General features: G+C 39.7%; 2 protein-coding genes across 2 annotated transcripts in view; both read left to right on the top strand.

Annotated features, from left to right (window-relative positions):
- Window positions 1-2,405, top strand: part of LOC133554725 (zinc finger protein OZF-like) — a 9,959-nt gene extending 7,554 nt beyond the window's left edge. Inside the window, exons 3-4 of the mRNA XM_061903810.1 lie at window positions 439-696; window positions 841-2,405. Coding sequence (XP_061759794.1) covers window positions 439-696; window positions 841-1,964 — 1,382 coding nt within the window. The 3' untranslated portion in view covers window positions 1,965-2,405. The remainder of the gene's footprint in view (window positions 1-438; window positions 697-840) is intronic.
- A 3,730-nt stretch (window positions 2,406-6,135) lies between these two features.
- On the top strand, window positions 6,136-16,357 carry LOC133554745 (gastrula zinc finger protein XlCGF57.1-like). The gene is made up of 2 exons (XM_061903848.1): window positions 6,136-6,397; window positions 12,441-16,357. Exons 1-2 carry the CDS (start codon window positions 6,262-6,264, stop codon window positions 13,736-13,738), a joined length of 1,434 nt encoding a protein of 477 aa, XP_061759832.1. The 5' UTR covers window positions 6,136-6,261; the 3' UTR covers window positions 13,739-16,357.
- Window positions 16,358-16,465: the final 108 nt, after the last annotated feature.

The raw sequence follows: 16,465 nt of genomic DNA on the forward strand, positions 1-16,465 counted from the left end.
TATACAAATGTGTTTTAAGATGGGACTTAAATGCTTCTACTGAGGTACACCAGGACACTTACTAATATACCTAGATGAAACAATTATAGAAGGACTACGGTAGACTCTGGGGGGTGTCGGGAAGTTAAGCCTCTGCTGAGCATTCTTCACGTCTGTATAGTTTTGGCTTTCCATTCCTAATAAAAGTGCCACTGTCTGTTTACATTACAGTTGTCATTCCCTTCAATTTCACTGATTCTCGCTCAAAAATGAATGTCTTTGTATGTATACTTTCACCGGAAAATATATCGAGATATATATAAAATATTGAGTTTATGTAAATTAAAAGCGACATATACTTTTTCGTCCATATTGACCATATGTTAAAGGTTGTACTCATTTTTATGAGGTAATGTAATAATAGACATGTCTGAACTAAAGTGACTTTGCATCCTGCAGACTTCCAGCAGCTGATTGGTCGTCAAGAGGAACGTGCTCCTCTGTCGGAGGGGGGGCGATCCACTGTGACGCAACAGCATCCACAGACCCTGCACATTAAAGCGGAAGAGGAGGAACTATGGATCACCCGGGAGGGGGAGTGTCCTCTAGGGCCGGAGGAAACCGATCTCACCAAGTTGCAACTAAATGTTGGCTCTGTGAAGACTGAAGATGATGGAGACAAACCACCTGAGTCCTTTCAGCTTCATCACAGTCCAAGTGAGGAGAAAAGAAGGGGCGAGGGGCTCTAAGCAGCAGCTTATCACAACATTTACGACTTTACTAACCGTACATCTCCATGTTTGGATCAACTATGTCATCTTATTTGACATGTGTTAATTAAAGTGTGTTTGTGTCCTGCAGATGTCCACAAGCTGATTGGTCATCAAGAAGTATGTTCCCTTCAGCCGCTAGGTGGAAGTGCCATTTTTAAGCGTGAGGATCCACAGCCCCCTCACTCTAAAGCGGAAGAGGATGAACTCTGGATCACTCAGAATGAAGAAAGTATTTTAGGACCACCGACTGTTGTCTCTGTGAAGGCTGAAGACCATGAAGACGAAGCACAAGCGGACAACCTCTTCGCACTACTCTCAGACAGTGAAGACACAACGTCAAACTCTTCCGAAGATGAAGAACAGGACAACGCCGAAGAACCATTGAGCAGCGATACAGGCTATGAAGGTGATATGAGGACTCACACGGACATCAAAAACTCCAAAAGTGCTAAAAAGAGGACCTGCTTCACCTGCCCAGTTTGTGGCGAATTGTTTTCTTATAAGAATGATTTGTCTCAACACATGAGAACCCATCCGGAAGAAAAACTTTTTAGTTGCTCAATATGTCGTAAAAGATTCTCTCGGAAGTCAGTCCTTACAACACATAGAAAAACCCACTTGGCAGTAAAACCTTTTAATTGTTCAGTTTGTGGCAAAGGATTCACTCAAAAGGCAGTAATGATATCGCACAAAAGAACACACACAGGAGAAAAACCCTTCAAATGCTCCGTTTGCGGTAAAAGATTCTCTCGCCGTTCGGGTGTGGTGTCGCACATGAGGACACACACGGGAGAAAAACCTTTTATTTGCTCCGTTTGCGGCGACAGTTTTTCTCGAAAGCGCAACGTCACTCAACACATGAGAACGCACACCGGAGAACGACCTTTTAGTTGTTCAGTTTGTGGGAAAAAATTCACTCAAAAGTCCAACATGGTCGCTCACATGAGAATACACACGGGAGAAAAACCTTTTCTTTGCTCACTTTGCGACGAGCGTTTTGTTGATAAGGTGACATTGATTGCCCACAAAAGAGTACACACGGGTGAAAAACCATTTAATTGCTCAGTTTGTGGTAAAAGTTATTCCTATAGGAGAGATCTGACAGCGCATGTGCGGACACACACAGGAGAAAGAACGTTGAGTTGTACAGTTTGTGGCAAAAGTTATTTTTATAAGAGGAGTCTGACAGCACACATGCAGACACACCACTGAAAATAAACTTTGACTTATTCATTTTGTGCTAAGAAAAATGTTAAATCACAAGAGTATTGCCCCACACGAGAAGTGTTGACATCAGATTCCCTCATAGGTTCCAGGCATGTGTGCCGATACAATCAGGAGCCATTTTAAAATTGTTGTTTTTTTTTAAATGAAGTAGAATGACTTATTTGGGAAGATTTTATGAATGAAAAAAAACATACATACAAACTACACATGCTGTTTATGTTATGCCTTCTGTCCTCTTCATTTTTTATTTATTGTTTTTAATATGTTGTGACTATATTGTATTTGATGTCATTTTTATACTATTTGTCTGTCTCTACTCCACATGTACAGGCATTTTTTGTGTACACTCTTTGCAACAAAGAATGTATGCAACCTCTTAAATGGAAGTTCAAATGGGACAAAATTAAATAAATATTTAAACAATTACTTAAATGTGTCATTGTTATATTTGGAAGTGAATACATAAATGTGTTATTATATATCAGTGTATATATTGTCCAAGTACATTTATTTACTTCATGATTTGAATACTTATTTCATGTTTAGTTATTTTATTTCATTAACGTGATGACTTTGGAGGGTAAATGAGACAACATTTAATAGATACATACATGTATAAATAATTACTTAAATGTGTCATTAATCCATCCATCCATCCATTTCTACCGCATGTCCTGTTCGGGGTCGCAAGGGTTGGATAATATTTTGTATTAAATAATTACGTAAATGTGTCATTAATATGTTTTATTAAATAGTTATGTGTCATTAAAATATTGTACAATTTAATTATTTGAATAATTATCTCAATATCTAATAAATTATTTATCATTATTATTATCCATTTAATTGTGTGGCAGTGCGTGATGAATGTATGCATCTGTCAAATTCACCCATCAAAGTCATTGGGCGGGGCTAACAGAATCCACGCCTCCACTTCTTTGGTCAAGCGGAACTGCAGATCCGGCGAAATTATAAACATCTTATAAGGGTACGCAGCATGGAGCGCTACTGCCTACTGGCGCTGACGAGACGCGGGGCCGCCATCTTGGAGTGGTGATCCGCTCCACTCAGTGCAATTCATTTGGCAGGAGCAATGAACTGTCAGTGCCTTTTATTCATTTTACCACTATACCACTCTTTTTCATGCATTTTTTGTCATCTGTGGAGGTATGATAAAGGACACATGTTTTTTATTATTCATAGTTTGCTTAACAGTAATACAATATTGTTATATGCTATAAATGACGATTGATTGATTGAGATGTTTATTAGTAGATTGCACAGTACAGTACATATTCCGTACAATCAACCACTAAATGGCAACACCCGAATAAGATTTTCAACTTGTTTAAGTCGGGTTCCACGTCTGAGATCAAAACTGGGAATACAGGGGGAAAAAACGGTCAGCTATTTTAAAGTTGAAGAAACTATATATATATATCCATCCATCCATCCATCCATCCATTTTCTACTGCTTATTCCCTTTCGGGGTCGCTGGCGCCTATCTCAGCTACAATCGGGCGGAAGGCGGGGTACACCCTGGACAAGTCGCCACCTCATCGCAGGGCCAACACAGATAGACAGACAACATTCACCCTCACATTCACACACTAGGGCCAATTTAGTGTTGCCAATCAACCTATCCCCAGGTGTATGTCTTTGGAAGTGGGAGGAAGCCAGAGTACCCGGAGGGAATCCACGCATTCACGGGGAGAACATGCAAACTCCACACAGAAAGATCCTGAGCCTGGATTTGAACCCAGGACTGCAGGACCTTCGTACTGTGAGGCAGACGCACTAACCCCTCTGCCACCGTGAAGCCCGTATATATGTATATGCGTATATCCTACACAATGTATGAATACATTAGATATCTATACATCTATAGACTATCTTTGTTGCTGCAGCAGCAGAGAGTTTGTTCTGTCTTGACACCTTGTTTTGATATTTTATATTACATTCTTCCCTTAAATGATATTTTTTACAGTGATTGTTTCAGCTGCCGTCGACACCCATGAAACATTGGTGTCAAGACACCCGTGGACAAACCTCTCCGACTATCAGGTAATATTAAACTCACTAAAACACTAGCAACACAATAGAAAGATAAAGGATTTTCCAAAATTATCCTAGTAAATGTGTTTAAAAACATCGGAATACATCCCAGTGCTATCGCATTTTTTTTTTTTTTCTAGTCCGTTGCTATCAATATCCTCAAACACAAATCTTTCATCCTCGCTCAATTTAGTGGGGAAATTGTCGTTTTCTCGGTCCGAATAACTGTTTTTGTTGGAGGCTCCCATTAAAAACAATTTCAATATGTGAGGAGCCCCCACACTTGGGACGTCATTGTCTGCGACTTCCGGTAAAGGTGAGGCTTTTTCAGCAAAAATATGGCAATATTGCGAAATGATCAAGTATGACACACAAAGATCTTGCGTTCACAAGACCGAACCTGGCGGGGGCCAGGCGCCCAAGGGCGCAGCTAATCCAGGTCAGGCCCGACACACAGCCCGCAGGTGGCGGGGGAGAGGAGACGAACGAACAGAACTGACAGCAGAGACGGCAGGGTAAAGCACATACTGGCGCCATCTTCTGGAAACTCGAAAGTGACGTTACTCAAATAGTGAAAGGTAAGTTTTGTTTTTATTTTAGTACCCAGCAAGCACAGTACAGTTAGTAGAACAACCGTGTTTTTATTACTGCGTATATGATAGGTGCCGTCTGAAATTCAACAATTTATTTTATTTATATATATAATAAAATAAATATATATAGCTAGAATTCACTGAAAGTTAAGTATTTCATACATATGTATATTAATATATATATATAAATACATTAATTACAGCCAATATAAAAATATTGTCTATAAATATACTCTCCTCTTAACCACACCCCCGCCACAGCCACGCCCCCAAACCACGCCTGTGTTTTTATTACTGTGTATTTGATAGGTGCGTCTGAAATTCAACTATTTCTTTTATTTATATATATATAATAGGATAACTATATATAGCTAAAATTCACTGAAAGTTAAGTATTTCATACATATGTATATTAATTATATATATATATATATATATATATATATATATATATATATATATATATATATATACATATAGTATATTATATATATATACATATATATATATAATATATATATGTATTAATTACAGCCAATATAAAAATATTGGCTGTAAATATACTCTCCTCTTAACCACACCCCCGCCACAGCCACGCCCCCAAACCACGCCTGTGTTTTTATTACTGTGTATTTGATAGGTGCGTCTGAAATTCAACTATTTCTTTTATTTATATATATAATAAAATAACTATATATAGCTAGAATTCACTGAAAGTTAAGTATTTTATACATATGTATATTAATTATAAATATATATATATATATACATATAGTATATATATATATATATATATATATATATATATATATATATATATGTATTAATTACAGCCAATATAAAATTATTGGCTGTAAATATACTCTCCTCTTAACCAAGCCCCCCGCCACAACCACGCCCCCAAACCATGCCTCCTCCCCACCCCGACCACGCCCCACCCCCCACCTCCCGAAATTGGAGGTCTCAAGGTTGGCAAGTATGACTGTCAATATAGGCTGCTCACTGGCTCCTCATCACCACTTCAAGATGGCGGCCCAATTTCTCGCGTCACAGCAGCCAATGCTGTGTGTACTTATAAAGATGTCTATGGGTGTAAGGACCCGCACAGTGACTTTGACATCTGAGGTTTTTTTTCGATTTTGACAGGTTCATGAAATAATAGATACATCATTGAACCATGGATCGATTGATCCTGAAATAATTTATCAAATTGTGAGATAACTTATCAAATCATTGAATAATCAAATCAAACTGTGATCAAATTATCATTAGGTATGGAAATAATTAGTTAAATGTTTACATTATTAAACATAATTGAGTAATGTATGCATTTCATTCTAATCAATCAGCCATCAATTTATCAAATATTTAAAAAATACATTTTTCATTTAATTTCTGGAATTGTGTCCCATTGTGTTTCCTTTCTTTCCTTGCGCTCATCTTGAGCAGTCTTCCATGTCGCCGTAAGATGGCAGCAGTGTGTCGCGTTACGGATGCTGCCGCGAAACCATCATCGAAGAAGAAAAATGCGGAAGTGAGCGTTGCCAGAAAATAAAACAACAAGCCACAAGGCCAAGGCGACAAGTTGGGGTTGAGTTAATAACATTTTGAAATATTTGTCGGCTGAGTGACTTATGGCGGCAGCTGATCAAATATTCGGGCTGTTTGAAAGAACGATCGCGTCGTACGCGGGGGAACTTTCTGGAACAGGAGGGGAGAAGGAGCGACAAGAACTGGAGGCTGTTGACACGACTCAAACTCTGCTACATAGTATGTTTACATCTTCACTAATCTTATAACTCCGTTGACGCACTTTATGTCCCAAACATACGTAACCAAACAGACGACAATGTACGAATTATGTTTCTAAAACTTACAGTATGTCTGCTATTAATTTATAATTCACAATGGCGGCCAATTAATGTAAAGCAGGGGTGTCCAAACTTTTTCCACAGAGGGCTGCACACGGAACAATTTAAGCATGCCGAGGCCATTTTGATATATTTCATTTAATAACAAAATATATGGATTTTTTTTTATCCTTAGAACTCCTGGGGAGCATAGAGGGCCTCACTCACTAAAATGTAAAAAATAAGTCAAATTATTATTATTTTTTTATATTTAATGCTTACAGTAAATCTCTAAATCAACTTGAGGTTGATATAAAGTAAAACAAATAAGGTTTTATGCCTTTTCTGTCAAAGACAACTTTGTTTTTCATAGTAAAACTGAAATATGCAGTATTAAGATAAATAGATGGATAGTACTTTATTTATTCCTTCAGGAGAATTCCTTTATAAATGATGCAGGACACTTGTAGGAGCCTAAATACTGTTTAAGTTCATTTACATTTGATGGAAGGTGCTTTATGTTTATTCAGCCAAAAGGGGACTATTTACTTTATTTGCATGATAAGAAAATGTATGTATTGAATGCTTAGAGTAATTATATAAAGCTCACTTTAGTTGTAATTATTACATTTGTCAAAATGATTTGATGACGTAACTGTTTTAAGTGCATATATGGCGGAAGGATCTGTGTGGTAAGGGGTTTTTTGGACGCAAGGTGTTATGGGTAATTGCTGTCAGGTGCGGTGGAATCGAGCCACACAGTTTTTTGACCTCACTCATACTTATTCTCATTCATACTTTTTCTAACTCGTACTGCAACAAACTCTCTTAATTTTGTCATTCATTTGTTCCCACATCGTGACTGTTTTATGTTTTGAATTATTAAGATCACAAGTAAACCATACAAACGAAGAAGAACGTCTGGAGTTTTGTTTTGTTGTTGCCGCAGCAAGCGGAGTGAATGTGATAGTAGAGGAGCGTCAAGCTTAAGGCTACTTTAGGAATCTACAACACTATTGATTTTAATTATTTAATATTGTTGAGTAATCACAGTGAAAAGTTAAATAAAATCCTACTAAATATATTTGAGATCTGAAAGGTTCCCCACTCATAAAGTGATACATTCTTATTAGTTTTATACACTTAAATTGCAAGATCAACTTCCGATATAACTGTCGAGTTTAAGTTTGAACAATTATTTTGATTGTTTTATGCTCTTTTGTCAAAACTTTGATGATTTTATATGGCAACCACACAACATATGTAATATTTTTTCCACATAAAACATTTTAAAGTGATTATTTTTAGGTAATAATTCAATATAACGTATATATTTTTTTGTCCTTTTTTTTAGCAATGGAAAATAAGAAAATAAAGACAAAAGGGGAAAAAAACTGCCTGCATGGTAGCTTTGTGTCAAATTTGCCACTTTTTCTCATTAGATTTCACCTCATTCCACTTTTTTTAATGTTTTTTTTTTTATTAAATTTTTGCAATACTATCAATTTTGCAATTTTTGCAGAATGTGTGGCGGGCCGGTAAACGATTAGCTGCGGGCCGCAAATGGCCCCGGGGCCGCACTTTGGAAACCCCTGATGTAAAGTATTGATGTGTAACAATCGGATTGGGTAACACGTATGTTGTACTATTTTACAAGCATTATTTATATATAATTCTATTCTCTTTATTGTTTACTTTATAATTAAATCAAACATTACGTTTTTCTGTGCATAACACATTGTATTAAATGTTAAAATAATAATCTACCTGATCATGGTCTATTTCCCAAAAATATCATCTTATCCAAATAATATATATTTGTCTAGTGAAGCATGAGTAATCACTGAGAAGACAGGACATGAACACTGTTAACCACAGAAATGCAATGTACACTGCAAAAAGTCGGTTTTCAAAAACAAAGTAAAAAATACAAAAATGAGGGGTACTTTATTTGAACTAAGCAAAATGATCTGCCAATAGAACAAAAACATTTGTCTTGACAAGACTTTCCAAAACAAGTAAAATTGGCTAACCTCAATGAACCCAAAAATACCTTAAAATAATTATATTCTCACTAATAACAACTGTACTACTATATGAGTACGTGTTTTCTATTGTTTCATTGAGAATAAAACAGCTAAGTCCATTTGGCCGTTTTAATTATGAGACACAAATGTGTCAAAGTCATGATTTTTTTTTACATGCTTGAAATAAGAAATGGTTACTTTAAAAAAGTAATTTTATACTTGTGAATGTTGATGACACAGCTTTGCAACACTTGATATTCTACAAACCCTGTTTCTATATGAGTTGGGAAGCTGTGTTAGATGTAAATATCAACGGAATACAATGATTTGCAAATCTTTTTCAACCCTTATTCAATTGAATGCACTACAAAGACAAGATATTTGATGTTCAAACTCATATTTTTTTATTTATTTTGCAAATAATAATTAACTTAGAATTTCATGGCTGCAACATGTGCCAAAGTAGTTGGGAAAGGGCATGTTCACCACTGTGTTACATCACCTTTTCTTTTAACAACACTCAATAAACGTTTGGGAACTGAGGAAACTAATTGTTGAAGCTTTGAAAGTGGAATTCTTTACAATTCTTGCTTGATCTACAGCTTAAGTTGTTCAATAGTCCCGGGTCTTGTTGTCGTATTTTACGCATCATAATGCACTACACATTTTCGATGGGAGACATGTCTGGACTGCAGGCGGGCCAGGAAAGTATCCGCACTCTTTTAATTACGAAGCCACGCTGTTGTAACACGTGGCTTGGCATTGTTTTGCTGAAATAAGCAGGGGTGTCCATGATAACGTTGCTTGGATGACAACATATGTTGCTCCAAAACCTGTATGGACCTTTCAGCATTAATGGTGCCTTCACAGATGTGTAAGTTATCCATGCCTTGGGCACTAATACACCCCCATACCATCAAAGATGCTGGCTTTTGAACATTGCGCCTATAACTATCCGGATGGTTATTTTCGTCTTTGTTCCGGAGGACACCTCGTCCACAGTTTCCAAATATAATTTGAAATGTGGACTCGTCAGACCACAGAACACTTTTCCACTTTGCATCAGTCCATCTTAAATGAGCTCAGGCCCAGAGAAGCCGGCGGCGTTCCTGTGTGTTGTTGATAAATGGCTTTCGCTTTGAATAGTAGAGATTTAACTTGCACTTACAGATGCAGCGACCAACTGTAGTTACTGACAGTGGTTTTATGAAGTGTTCCTGAGCCCATGTGGTGATATCCTTTACACACTGTCGGTTTTAGATGCAGTACCGCCTGAGGGATCAAAGGTCCATAATATCATCACTTACGTGCAGTGATTTCTCCAGATTCTCTTAACCTTTTGAGGATTTTACGGACCGTAGATGGTAAAATCCCTAAATTCCTTGCAATAGCTCATTGAGAAATGTTCTAAAACTGTTCAACAATTTGCTTGCAAAGTGGTGACCCTCACCCCATCCTTGTTTGTAAATTACTTAGCATTTCATGGAAGCTGCTTTTACACCAAATCATGGCACCCACCTGTTCCCAATTAGCCTGCGCACCTGTGGGATGTTCTAAATAAGTGTTTGATGAGCATTCCTCAACTTTATCAATATTTATTGCCACCTTTCCCAACTTCTTTGTCACATGTTGCTGGCATCAAATTCTAAAGTTAATGATAATTTGCACAAAAAAAAATGTTTATCAGTTTGAACATAAAATATGTTGTCTTTGTAGCATATTCAACTGAATATGGGTTGAAAAGGATTTGCAAATCATTGTATTCTGTTTATATTTACATCTAACATAATTTCCCAACTCATATGGAAACAGGGTTTGTAAATGGTTTGTACTTGTATGGCGCTTTTCTATCTTCAGGTACTCAAAGCGCTTTGACACTATTTCCACATTCACCCATTCACACACACATTTACACACTGATGGCGGGAGCTGCCATGCAAGGCCCTAACCAGGACCCATCAGGAGCAAGGGTGAAGTGTCTTGCCCAAGGACACAACAGACGTGATGAGGTTGTTAGAAGGTGGGGATCGAACCAGGAACCCTCAGGTTGCTGGCACAGCCACTCTGTCAACCGGTCCACGCCGTAATCATAGTAGTGTCGACTAGATACACTCCTGTACTTGGTATCATTACCAATGTGAGGTGTAGATCCAACAATGGCGTGTGTTTATATTGTAGGGGGGTTGGAAGAGTTGGTGCTGCAGGGAATTCCGGGAATTTGTTCTGTGGTGTTTATGTTGTGTGTTGCGGTGCATATATTCCCCCAAAATGTGTTTGTCATTGTTGAATGTGGTTTCACTATATGGCATATGTTTATGGCAGTGTTGGTGTTGTTCATACAGCCACTCTAAGCGTGACATGCATTTTTTTTGTACCAATGACTTTCACACACACACCAGGTGTGGCGAAATTATTCTCTGCATTTGTCCCATCACCCTTGATCATGGCTGTTGACTAGGTATGCACTTCATTCATTAGTGTGTAGTGTGTTCAGAGTACCGATGATTGTCTTAATGGTGAATGATCGGACATGATGAACAGTTAGTAAGCCAAAATTTGTCCGTTCTCCCTTTTCTGTCGACACACTGCGTCTGCTTGTAAGGTCTCCGTGATTGTGCACTGCCGAGGTGACGACGGGTTGGGAACCGGTACTTTTTCAGGGCGGTATAGTACCGTATATGATTCATTAGTATCGCGGTACTACACTACTATACTATACCGTACAACCCTAGCAGCCGGTCACCCTGGATCTCGGTCCCTTCAACTGCGGCCCCTTCCCAAGGGTTCTTATTTTTCCATGTTCTGGCCTTTGAAGTTTTGACTAGCCCGGATCTGGGTTCAGATCAGGGGAAGTGATTGTGGTTTCCAAAGCCCTTGAGGCATTAGAAATTATAAATATTTTTATATATAAAAATAGTCTTATGGCACCTCCAAGTCCAAGTCCATGGTTCTCACCCGGAAAAGGGTGGAGTGCCATCTCCGGGTTGGGGAGGAGACCCTGCCCCAAGTGGAGGAGTTCAAGTACAGTACCTCGGAGTCTTGTTCACGAGTAAGGGAAGAGTGGATCGCGAGATCGACAGGCGGATCGGTGCGGCGTCTTTAGTAATGTGGACGCTGTATCAATCCGTTGTGTTGAAGAAAGAGCTGCGCCGGGAGGCAAAGCTCTCAATTTACCGGTCGATCTACGTTCCCATCCTCACCTATGGTCTTGAGCTTTGGGTCATGACCGAAAGGACAACATCACGGGTACAAGCGGCCGTAATGAGTTTCCTCCGCCGGGTGGCGGGTCTCTCCCTTAGAGATGGGGTGAGAAACTCTGCCATCCGGGAGGAGCTCAAAGTAAAGCTGCTGCTCCTCCACATCGAGTGGAGCCAGGTGAGGTGGTTCGGGCATCTGGTCAGGAGGTGACGGGGAAGACCCAGGACACGTTGGGAAGACTATGTCTCCCGGCTGGCCTGGGAAAGCCTCGGGATCCCCTTGGAAGAGCTGGACGAAGTGGCTGGGCTTCCCTGCTTAGGCTGCTGCCCCCGCGACCCGACCTCGGATAAGCGAAAGAAGATGGATGGATGGATGGAAAAATAGTCATTGATTAATGGTGGTTAAAATGAACTATTATTGTCTTTCACTTTTCATTTGTACCGCAGGGAAATTCGGTACGTCTCTGTCCCAAACCGCCACTAAATTGGCAACTCTAGTCCACCCTTGCCACGTCTTTTTATTCTTTGGCAGAGCAGTGTGTATCAACCGAGGCGGACTTACAATGCATACTGATAGGCACCACTACATCTATTTGTAGCGCCGCCACAACGTGTAGTAATCAATAAATCACGCTCATACCATGTGAAGGACACTACCACGACTGTACACTTGTAAAAAAATCATATTCAATAGGATATTTGACATGTCGTGCTAAAATGTGTTTGTCGTTACCTGCAGATGTCCAGCAGCTGATTGGTCGTCAAGAACGTCCCTCTGAGCCCACTTTGAAGCAGGAAGATCCTCAGCCCCCTGACTTTAAAGAGGAGGAGGAAGAAATGTGGATCACCCAAGAATCGGAGGAAGAGTGTCTTCTTGGACCGGAGGAGGCTGATCTCCGAGAGTTGCCGCTGACTGTTGTCTGTGTGAAGACTGAAAACTATGAAGACAAATCAGTAGCAGACAACCTATTTGCTCCACTATCAGATAGTGACGATACAACGTCACACTCTCCTGAGGATGAGGACAGGGACGACGCACATAAAGCTTTGAGCAGTGACAACAAACACACTAAAGGCTCTAAAAAGAAGACGGGTAAAAAACGCTTTACCTGCTCAGTTTGTGCTAAAAGCTTCACGGCGAAGAGGGATTTGACTGGACACATGAGGACACACACAGAAGAAAACCCTTATCGTTGCTCAATATGTGGCAAAGGATTCTCGCAAAGGTCAAGTATCACAACACACATGAAAACACACTTGGCGGAAAAACCTTTTAGCTGTTCAGTTTGCGGTAAAGGATTTACTCAAAAGGCACACGTGGAATCACACAAAAGAACGCACACGGGTGAAAAGCCCTTTGAATGCTCAGTTTGCAATAAAAGATTCGCTCACAGTTCCACTATGGTGTCCCACCTGAGAACACACACAGGAGAAAAGCCTTTCAGTTGCTCCGTCTGTGGCAAAACATTCAATCAAAAGCCCCACATGCTCACACACATGAAAATGCACACTGGAGAAAAGCCATTTAGTTGCTCTATTTGCGGTAAAAGATTCTATCACCATTCCAGTATGGTGTCACATATGACGACGCACACCGGAGACAAACCGTACATTTGCTCAGTTTGCGGTGACAGCTTTGCTCGAAAAAGCAATGTCACACAACACATGAAAATGCACGTGGGCGAAAAACCTTTCAGTTGCTCCATTTGCGGCCAGCTGTTCTCTAAAAAGACAAATATGCTGTCGCACATGAGAACACACACCGGAGAAAAGCCTTTTAGTTGTTCACTTTGTGGTAAGGGCTTCTCCAAAAAGACAAACATGCTTGCACACATGAGAATACACACAGGAGAAAAACCCTTTGTTTGCGTCATTTGCAGTGACAGTTTTGCGGAAAAAGTCTCTTTGATCGCGCACAAAAGAACACACACAGGGGAAAAAGGCTTTAAATGCTCGGTTTGTGGCAATAGCTATTCTTATAAGAAGACACTGAAAGCTCACATGCGGACACACAGCGAGTATCGGTGCATCAATTAGAATATTGTGCAAAAGTTATTTGATTTCAAAAGTAAATGTAGATTAGTAGCAATTACACATTTTTGCAGTTCATTTGCGAACCATTAATTTTTTGATTTTTTTTTCAAAGTTGAAGAGATACTGAATTTGGGTTGTTTGTCAGCTGGAAGCAATAATCCTCAAAATGATTAAGAAATACATTTTTGGAATAGTTGACTGTGAATGTGTAGTGAAAATAAGAGTGTCATTTGAATGGATAAGCTGAATTGAACTAATTAAATAAGTCAAGAAGTATAGATGGGGGCAGCACGGTGGTACAGGGGTTAGTGCATGTGCCTCACAATACGATGGTCCTGAGTTCAATAGCGGGCTCGGGATCTTTCTGTGTGGAGTTTGCATGTTTTCCCCGTGACTGAGTGGGTTCTACTCCGGCTTCCTCCCACCTCCAAAGACATGCACCTGGGGATAGGTTGATTGGCAACACTAAATGGTCCCAAGTAGGTGAATGTGAGTGTGAATGTTGTCTGTATATCTGTGTTGGCCCCGTGATGAGGTGGCGAGTTGTCCAGGGTGCACCCCGCCTTTCGCCTGAATGCAGCTGAGATAGGCTCCAGCACCACCCGCGACCCCGAAAGGGACAAGCGGTAGAAAATGGATGAATGTATGGATATATAGAATGGATATACTTTTATTGGTCCCCCAATGGAGAAATTATATGGTTGCAGTGTAGGTTGTTATGTATGGAAGTAAAATGTAATGAAAGAATTTGTAATAAATAATACATATTGCACACTAACGATTGCACTATGTATAGATATAAATAATACAACAACACGATCCTAAAATCACAGTAATCACATAAGTGCATTGCAAAGTCATGTTCTGTCGGCCACCTCCTCAATGCTGTTTAGTGGGCAGTTTAGGTCTGTTCCTGTCTCTGAGCGTGCTGCCATGTCATAGAACACCGCAGAGGCCACCCCAGTGTCCTGAAAAGTGTGCAGTAGTGACCCTCACACCCCGGAAGACCTCACTCTCCTCAACAGGAGTGGGCAAGGTTCAACCTTCTTTTCCAGAACGTTTGAATTGAGTCCAGTCCAGTTTATTGTTGAGGTGAACACCGAGGTATTTAAATGAGTCCACTATTTTTATGCCTGATTTAGATGGGACCTGGAGCTGACCGCCGGAAATCCGTCACAAGCTCTTTTGCCTTACTACTTAGTTGCTAACATGACTTTACAAAGCAGATACTTTAATTCGAAAGGATTCACCACATTAAAAAAAATACTATTTCTCATCACACATGGTGTTTTATGTTCAGTCTTTTTTAATGTTTCACATTTTAATGTTCTTGCATTTAAAGGCCTACTGAAGCCCTCTACTACCGACCACGCAGTCTGATAGTTTATATATCAATGATGAAATCTTAACATTGCAACACATGCAAATACGGCCAGTTTAGTTTACTAAATTGCAATTTTAAATTTTGCACAGAAATATCCTGCTGAAATGTCTCGGTATGATGACGCGTGCACGTGACGTCACGGATTGTAGAGGACATTTTGTTCCAGCATCGTTCCCAGCTATTAAGTTGTCTGTTTTCATCGCAAAATTCCACAGTATTTTTGACATCTGTGTTGCTGAATCTTTTGCAATTTGTTCAATGAACAGTGGAGACATCAAAGAAGAAAGCTGTAGGTGGGAAGCGGTGTTTTGCACCCGGCTTTAGCAACACAAACACAGCCGGTGTTTCATTGTTTACATTCCCAAAAGATGACAGTCAAGCTTTACTATGGAACAGAGATGTCAAGCGAACACGGTTGGATTGGACCACACACATAAAGTACAGTGTATTATGCAGCGATCATTTCGAAAGATCGTGTTTCGAAGAGGGTCCCTTGCGAAGGGCAGAGATGGGCATCGCCACCACTCGTCCACTGGTGCTGAAGAAAGGTGCGGGGCCGGCCTTCAGGTTGTACAGGTACGACCATATAATCTCACTAAAACACTAGTAACACAATAAGCAGATGAGGGATTTTCCAGAATTATCCTAGTAAATGTGTCTAATAACATCTGAATCGCCCCCACTGCCCTGTAGTCTTTTTCTTTTTTCTAGTCCTTCACTCTCACTTTCCTCATCCACAATTCTTTCCTCCATGCTCAAATTAATGGGGAATTCGTCGCTTTCTTGGTCCGGATCGCTCTCGCTGCTGGTGGCCATGATTGTAAACAATGTTCAGATGTGAGGAGCTCCACAACCCGTGACGTCATGCGCATATCAATATATATATATATATATATATATATATATATATATATATATATATATATATATATGTATGACGCGTGCACTTCCGGTACAGGCAAGGCTTTTTTATTAGCGACCAAAAGTTGCAAACTATATCGTCGATGTTCTCTACTAAATCCTTAGAGCAAAAATATGGCAATATCGCGAATTGATCAAGTATGACACATACAATGGACCTGCTATCCCCGTTTAAATAAGAAAATCTCATTTCAGTAGGCCTTTAATATCCTGCCATGTTCTGATACGGTTCTGTTTTTATTTTCCTCCATGGACATGCACCGCCATGAGTCAGATTGGATATTTCGTTTTTTGAAATAAAAAAAAACGATTTTTGATTGGGATGTCTTTGGAGCTCTTCTTTCTTCCTCAGCTCACATCATGCAACAGTCCTCATTATCGCCGCTACACGACAGCAATGGAACGTAATGAATGTTTGCCTCGTA

Source organism: Nerophis ophidion, linkage group LG01 (genome assembly GCF_033978795.1).
Source record: "Nerophis ophidion isolate RoL-2023_Sa linkage group LG01, RoL_Noph_v1.0, whole genome shotgun sequence".
Classification (NCBI taxonomy): domain Eukaryota; kingdom Metazoa; phylum Chordata; class Actinopteri; order Syngnathiformes; family Syngnathidae; genus Nerophis; species Nerophis ophidion.